Here is an 8,257-nt window from a genome sequence, read left to right as displayed (position 1 = left end):
GCTGAACCAGCAGCTTGACCCCGAAAACAATTAATAATGTACTCCTCTGGTCTCATACCCCGGGCTGTCAGCAGCATAATGAAGTGGCCTGTTAACAATACATTAACAGCTGTTGAAAGGAGGCTTTCCAGCAGGGAAGCATCTGAAACAAAGAGCATTCTCTTCCAGATGAAGAGGGGTTTGTTACCCTGGGCTGCAGCCTGGCACTGAACTTCCCTCTGAACCACAGATGTACAGTAGACTTCTTCAGGTAGTGAGAAGCCTCTTTGACAGCTGCACTGCAGTTCCCAAGAAGGATGAGCTGCCAATAGTTGGACTTGTGGTCTGGAGGCTGCCGCCGAGGCAGCTGGCACTGATCACTTCCTTGTCTTTTTGATGCAACGGGGGTCTTGGACGTCAGGGTGAAGTGGTATTTATGGGTCTCAGTTGCTTCAGGCAACTTTTGGCTCCTCTAAATGATAAATTGCTCTTTTGAAACTTCAGATTTGGGTGAATTCCCAGATAGCACCCAGCACAAAGAATGAGGATTATCAAAGGTCCTTTTTCACAGATAAGGTGGTTTTGTTCGACACCCCCTCTTCCCTGAGAAAAAATTCCAAGAAGTCTTGTAAAGTAGACAAGACTGAACAAAAGCTCTGTTTTTTAGTCAGTACAGCTGTGGACGTTGAGAGGCTTTTTGTCTGTTGAAAAAGCATCAAGTCCTTTAATGCTTATAGTTCAGTAGTCTTGCTTTCTTGCAGAGTAGAAGGAGAGCAAGTAATAGCTTTGTTTCCCTGAGACAACAACTGCAGGCTTGTACAGTAGTAAGATATCTAAAAGACATTAAAATAGTATTTATTAAAGAAGTCTTCTTCTCAAGTCTGAAATTCTCACTCTTGCCATGTTTCAAAATCAGTTTTGGTTTGGAGAGACAATGGCAGAAGGTGAAGTTGCATGGAGTTATAAATTGTTTTGAAAAAGTGACATACTGCCCTAAGACTCAGGGTAAAGAGGTTGCAGAAACCTCCAGAGGTTTCTCAGTGTCAGCTAAATGCTGGGTTGTTTTCTTTTCTTCTCCCCCTAAAATAGTGCTAGAAACAGTTAACAAACCTCAACATTTGGAAGTCCCATGATCTGCTCCTTCCCAAATCCATATGGCAGCTGGAAATGCAGATCCAGCAATGCTTCTGGAATGGCCATTTCTAGATTTCATCAGTCCCCTCCTGAGAGCAGTAGCTTTTTCTGATCGTTAATTTAGCCAGCTGTTTTGAATGTGGCAACAGACACACATTTGAGCATTTGTGGATCAGCTGTGTAATGACACTTTATTTCTGATAAATTCAGTGGACTTTGTTGGTTTTTTTTCAGATGAATTATCTCAGGCTTTAGGAACAAAGGAAAGCGCTCCGCTATCAAATCTGCCTTTTGCTTTTGAAATGGACTTGTTTCTTAACTTTTTATTTCAGTTCCTTTTTTCCTCCTTCCCTGGGGAATTTTGCCATCGGCTCAAAATGCCACTGCCAGTGCTGTGACTGAAACTGTCAATACACTCTGACACAGTCATAGCCTTCTTTTATTGGAAATGTCCCTGTCTGAAAACTGATTTGCTTGTCGTGATGAGTAAGTGCAGTCTAATGTGGAAAAAAACCTAAGTGTAAGTAAGTGTGTACTGACTAGGTAACTTGAAACATGGTGACAGGTTGAGTTACTGAAAAGGGTGTTTTGGTGGCATAAACATGTCAAAATACTTAACTACAAAGAATTAGCAATCCTAAAATGCAGTATTACTAAAACCAAATGTACGTAAGTGTGGAGAAATACTGTCTTTTTCTGCTTTCCTGAAATAATTGGAATGACTTTGGAATTACTGCTGAAATCTCTTTTGTTCTCTTTAATTTCAGTAAAATATGAAAGAATCAAGTTCTTGGTAATTGCATTGAAGAGTTCTGTGGAAGTCTATGCATGGGCACCAAAGCCATACCATAAATTTATGGCCTTTAAGGTAACAGTATATTTCAGCCATACATAGGATTTTCTCATAGCCACTTGCAATTACCCCTTTAAAGAGATGTTCTGACATTCTGTCATAGCCATATTACAAGTTAGTTAATAAATCTCCATGAAGTTTGTATTATATTTTAATTTAGGAGAGTTTTTAGCTTTAGAGACAGTACACTTAAAGTTATAAATTGTAACTGAGCATAAACTAATAATCAAAATGACACGATATCACAACTGTTTGTTTCATCTCTCTGTAAATAAAACATGAGGCAGAGAGAAGTGAACTCACTCTAAACATCTTCATCTGAGCAGAACAAGTCATTAAGTGATACTTGGCATTGCTTTTTTTTTTTTGAACACTGCAAGAATGAAGTTAGCTGGCTTGGTATAATTACCAGACTGATTTACAGACAATCAATTACTGTTGGCTGTGCAGACTGAAGTAAACACTAGTATGAAGTTGCCCTGAACTTTGGGGAAAACAGTTCTTACTGAAAAAACAAACAGACCAACTAAAGGAAACCCCACAGAAAATAGATTACAATGTTAAGTGATTGAAATGCAAGAGGTTTCAGAGCAGTCTGTCCTTGTGCATGAGAGACATGTGAGCTTCACTAGTCTGGTGGATTGGGGGCCGGAGGGATGTTGGAGGAATAAACCCGTAATATTATGTGCATTAGAGCATGTTTTTATAATACCTACTGTGGTTCTAAGCAGTAAAGTAAATCTCACTCATGGTTGTCTCACAGTCATTTGGAGAATTGGTACATAAGCCATTGCTGGTGGATCTCACCGTAGAAGAGGGTCAGAGGCTAAAAGTGATCTATGGCTCCTGCGCTGGCTTCCATGCTGTTGATGTGGATTCAGGATCGGTCTATGATATTTATCTACCAACACATGTAAGAGCTACTGATAGGGTTGGGGGTTTCTCCTTCTTTCTGGTTCCCCACACCCTCTCCTGCCCCTTCCTCCCCTCAGATGACCAACATGTCAGGCTGTCCCTGTGGATCACTGCCAGTGGTGAATTGGGTGGAGGGGTCCAAGCAGATGTGGCCACGTGTGCTAAGGGGCTTGTGCTTCTGTCCTTTCCTTGTGGTATGTCTCCATGGTTGCGAGCTGCCTGTTCAGGTCTGTTTTAGGGGTAGCAGCTAAGTGGCTGAGGGCGTTACAAATGCCTGGCAGAAGCTGCAGGGAAGGTGGTAGCACAAAAATGACACAACAACCCCCTGACAAGATTCAGCAGGTTGGCAAATGCCAAGGTAGCCTTAGATACCAAGGTTTCCATTGTTCATTGTTCACAGGGGTGTCAGGTAGGCCTGCAGTGTGCAACGCACCTCCCTAAGCACTGTTCACTGCAGTGCATGTTTCTGAGGTCTGCGTCTGGGCTTCTTGCCCCAGGCTCCCTTTCTGCCCGTGGAAAGAAATGGGCACTCCTACAGAGAAGTTAATCTTTCCTGGTTTTAGATGTCTGCCTTAAGACGAGAAGATTTCTGCCCTAAGAGTTTACAGGTCTTTGTTGTCACTGTGGTGCATGTCTAGCTTGTGGGGGAGCAGAGCTAGCACTCCTAAAGTGAATGAATCCCCAATGTGCTGTCAGCCAAAATCAAAAATCACCCAAAAACAAAAGGCTTCCTCTCCTCTTTTTTTCTCTGTAGATCCAGAGCAGTATCCAACCTCACGCAATCATCATTCTCCCAAACACGGATGGGATGGAGCTACTGGTCTGCTACGAGGATGAAGGAGTTTACGTCAACACGTACGGAAGGATAACCAAGGATGTAGTTCTGCAGTGGGGAGAAATGCCAACTTCAGTTGGTAAGTGCCTCTGGTGGATCATACTCAGCGTGCCGTTAGGGACCATGACTGTGCATGTGGGCAGAAGGGACGTGCATTGGGTGTAACTTCATATTCAAAAGCAGCGATGCTGTAGTAGTCCTGAAAAACAGCTGCACAAAGTGGAGAGTAATAATATGGATCTGTTTTGTGCTGAGTTTTTAAGAACCAAATCCAAACAAGCAAGATGTGAAGTTCAGGAGTGAAAAACTCACCAGGGCCTCTGTAGGTTGCTGCAGAATATTTGCTAGGCAGCCACAAAGTTGTGAAAACCTTTCAGTATAAAGTCATTACCTGGAGTACTGCATCCAGGTCTGGAGTCCTCAGTACAGGAAAGACATGGACCTGTTGGAGAGGCTCCAGAGGAGGACCACAAAAATGATCAGAGGGATGGAGCACCTCTCCTATGAGGAAAGGCTGAGAGAGTTGGGGTTGTTCAGCCTGAAGAAGATAAGACTCTGAGGAGACCTTATTGTGGCTTTTCATTGAAAAGGGGCATAATAAGGAAGATAGGACAGCCTTCTTAGTAGGGCCTGTTGTGATTGCACATGGGTTAATGGTTTTAAACTAAACAAAGGTAAATTTAGACTAGATATAAGGAAGAAACTTCTTACAATCAGGGAGATTAAACACTGGAACAGGTTGCCCAGAGAGGTGGTAGATGCGCCATCCCTGGAGACATTCAAGGCCAGGCTGAATGTGGTTCTGGGTAACCTGATCTAGTTGAAGATGTCCCTGCTCATTTAAGGGGGGTTGGACTAGGTGACCTTCAAAGGTCCCTTCCAACCCAAACTATTCTGTGATTCTGTGTAAGGTGTCAGATGGGTAAGATGCTAGTATGGGTAATTCTATATAGATAACAACCTCTATATCTGATTTGATGTGTTTAAATTCACCTGCAGGTATCTATCCTAGCATGATAATTCTCCCACATTTTCCCCTTTTCAAAATAAGGCCCTTCTGAAAGTGGGAGCAATGAGTGTAGTAAAATGGGCACAGATTTGTTACGGACACAAATACAGACCAGGACCCCTATTGCCACCTGTGCTGCCATATTTCAGTACTGAGCATAGCATGGGCTGCAGTCACACCTTCCTTTTGTTGGGCCAAGCACATTGCATGGTATGTGCTTTGGAATGGACACGCGTATTGGAAGGTGACTGCTGATACCTATTCAAGCAATGTAAACAGTAATAGAAGAGGAAATTTAAAGAAGTCTCATGCACAGCATGTTCACTTCTGTGGAGACTAACTTTTGAATAGATCTAAAAGCAAGCAGGGTTTATCAGCTGGCAAATGGCAGAGTCTTTTGGGTGTGGAGTGCCTGTGAAGTAAATGACACTGAGGCAGCTGACACCATCTGAACATCTCATCTGACAATTTTTAGAAGCTATTTTGGCCCAGTTACCACTAGTGGCATTTTTAAAAATAAATAAATTTCCAGTATGATGGCAAATGCTGTGTTGTAGGTGTAAGTTATACTGCAGTAGATCATTTGATTTAATTTCACAGAAAATTAATAGGGAAAAAAACATCTATAAAAAGGAAGTACTGCAAAATTAAATATGTTTTAATTTTGCTTGCTAAGAACCATTGCTCTTATTTCTATGTTAAGTATGCATGCAAATCACAGGCAACAGCTTATTCTTCATTAAGGTCCATATGTTATTTCTGGCAGCGTTCCTAAGACTATCCATCAAAATGCTTTATTGAATATACCTTTTCACAATGCTGGTGACTTTCCCCTTTATTTGATTTTTTTACTGCTATCAAGAACAGATTTTTTCCCTCATGCTACTACTAATCTGTTTTTCCTCAGTGACGCTCTAAGGAAAAATGCTTGATTTTTTGCTTTATTTGTGCACAAAGGAAAGCATTATGACAAATAATAGTATTTCCACTTGGAGAGCTTAACAAGAACCTCTTTTGAGATATACAGAATACTTTTCAGACCAGTTGGCTTTCTCAAGGAGATCAGGTTTTTGAAGTATTACTTCTGTTAAAGGAGGCTAGCTCATTTTTTGTTAAATTTTTTACTTTCCCTCTCCTCTTTCTCTGTTTTTGCTGACAAGCTCCTTCAAGGAAGGGAAGTAACACCGTAAGACAGAGAGCTAGTGCTGGGGACATACTGGAGTGGTTTGGTTTAGTCTATTTAAACTTCGAGTTCTGCTTTCTCCTTGTCAACACCTAATTAGCTTGTCTCTTTGCCAAACTCGATGTTCCTTCCATTTAATTGAAGGTTGTGAAGTTCCCTTTGTGTCATGAATGCTCAGGGAAGAAGTATATAACTAACAAAGAAAAGCCACAGGGATTTTTTTCTAAAAAAGAAGGTATTTTTAGGCATCATGAAGGTGCTGAGGACAGAAATAGCACCCTGAACATATGTGTAGTTATAATATGCACATGCATATTTTTAATTAGAGTGTGTCAGGATATTCCTCTGCTTTTTCAGTTCCTCCATGTTGCCCTCTACCTGTCCTAATGGACTGTGTGCTGTGTTTTCTTTCCAAAGCGTACATCCGATCCAACCAGATTATGGGCTGGGGAGAAAAAGCTATCGAAATACGATCAGTGGAAACTGGACACTTGGATGGTGTGTTCATGCACAAAAGGGCACAAAGACTCAAGTTCTTGTGTGAGCGCAATGACAAGGTATAATTCCCCCTTCCTCACCTCCCCCTAGTTTGTTGCCAAGATGATGAATGTGTACTTCACCTGGTTACTTGGGTTGGGTTGACCCTGACCAGCAGCCAAACATCCACCCAGCCTCTCTCTTACTTCCCTTTCCCATGGGGTGAGGAGAAAATAGAAGGAAGGTGAAAAGCCTCGTAGATCAAGATACAGCAGTTTAATAGGGACAACAAAAGCTGTACATGTAAGCCAAGCAAAATAAGAAATTCAGTCACAACCTCCCCTTGGCAGGCAGGTGTCCAGCTGCTTCCCAGGAAGCAGTACTTCTGCACGCTTGCTTGGAAAGACAGATTTCATCACCACAATGATCCCCCTATCCTCTCACTTTCCCTGAGCTTTTATTGCTGAGGGAATAAAAGCTCAGGGAAGTGATGATACATGCCATGGGACGACATCCCTTTGGTCGGTTTGGGTCGGCTGTCTCAGGCTCTTAACCATCCCCAGCCCACTGGCCTTTGCGGGGTGAGAGGCTGGAGAAACAGCCTTCATGCTGTGCAAGCGTTGTTCACCAGTGGCCAAAACACCGCTGTGTTGACCACACTGTTCAGCCACATACAGGCTGCTATGCAGAACATCGGCTCCATCCCTGCGTGAACCAGCACAGCACTGCAACTGCACTGTAAATATCAGGGACAGTGAAGGCAAATCGGAGCCACTGCTTTCCTACCTGTTGAATTTACCAGTGTCTCTTCTTTGCAGGTTTTCTTTGCCTCCGTACGGTCTGGTGGAAGCAGTCAAGTGTATTTCATGACCCTTGGCAGGACTTCTCTTCTGAGCTGGTAGAAGCAGTGGGATTTGGCGAGGAATTGCTGACATCCAGAGTCTGAGATCTTCATAACTCGGAATTACTTTCAACTGGAGTACAGACCTGCACTAATGCAGCACTCTGTGTAAATGTGTGTGCAGGCATCACTGGTGTTAGGTTTCTTTTTGTTTTTCAACTGAGGCTGCGACGCAGCTGGTGCTGTAAAGATATTGCCATCAGGTGCTACAATGTCTTTGAGATTTGGGATCACGCTAGAAAGCTACAGGTCTTCTTTTCCCTTCAGCTCCAGGATTCCTAGGCTTTGAAGGACTCTGTCTGTTAGTGTTGAAACAGAGAGGGGGGAAAATAAAAGGAAAATAAAACAGACTACCATGAACATGCTGTTGAGTGGGCAGGAGGCAGGCAAGAGAAGGTGAGAAGTGGTGTAGAGAGTCAGACTGGCTGAAACAGAGGGCAGATCTAGTCTAGTAATGTTAACAGTGTATTTAATTGACATTTCTTTTTTGTAATGTGACAATATGTGGTCAAAGAGGAAGGTGCAGGTTTTAAGAAGTTAATATTTATAAAATGTGAAAGGCAGTGACTAGGATAACTTCTTCTTGGGACAGGGAGGGTGGGAAGGGGCTCGGGGTGGATTTCTTGGGTTTTTTTGTTTCTGCAGTTTTATTTTGGCCTGGCCAATAACTTTAGTCATTTTCTGTGTACCAGGTATTGCCTGAAACATGTGCAGAGTATAAAAAAAAAAAAAAAAGAGGAAAAAAAAAAAGAAAAAAGAAACAGAAAAAGAAAAACAAAAAAAATTCATTTTCTATAATGATTCTGTGTTAGGCCAGAACTTGGTTATGTCACAGTATTAGCACTGCCTCAGTTAAAGGTTTAATTTTTGTTTAAACCTAGAAGTGCAACAACAGTTTTACCACAGTCTGCACTCGCAGAACTAAAAAAAAAAAAAAAAAAAAAGAAAAAAAAAAAAAAAAAAAAACAAAA

The 8,257-nt window shown here is 42.1% G+C and overlaps 1 protein-coding gene across 1 annotated transcript in view; it reads left to right on the top strand.

Moving 5' to 3' along the window:
* The window catches only part of MAP4K4 (mitogen-activated protein kinase kinase kinase kinase 4), an 87,156-nt gene extending 78,935 nt beyond the window's left edge, over positions 1-8,221 (top strand). Inside the window, exons 25-29 of the mRNA XM_010017646.1 lie at positions 1,881-1,981; positions 2,730-2,879; positions 3,636-3,795; positions 6,326-6,465; positions 7,204-8,221. Coding sequence (XP_010015948.1) covers positions 1,881-1,981; positions 2,730-2,879; positions 3,636-3,795; positions 6,326-6,465; positions 7,204-7,287 — 635 coding nt within the window. The 3' untranslated portion in view covers positions 7,288-8,221. The remainder of the gene's footprint in view (positions 1-1,880; positions 1,982-2,729; positions 2,880-3,635; positions 3,796-6,325; positions 6,466-7,203) is intronic.
* Positions 8,222-8,257: the final 36 nt, after the last annotated feature.

The sequence above is a fragment of the Nestor notabilis genome, unplaced genomic scaffold (assembly GCF_000696875.1).
Source record: "Nestor notabilis isolate BGI_N333 unplaced genomic scaffold, ASM69687v1 scaffold7567, whole genome shotgun sequence".
In the NCBI taxonomy this organism is placed as follows: Eukaryota; Metazoa; Chordata; class Aves; order Psittaciformes; family Psittacidae; genus Nestor; species Nestor notabilis.
The sequence above is the reverse complement of the archived record's forward strand: the minus strand, read 5'-3'. Positions and strand labels throughout refer to the sequence as shown.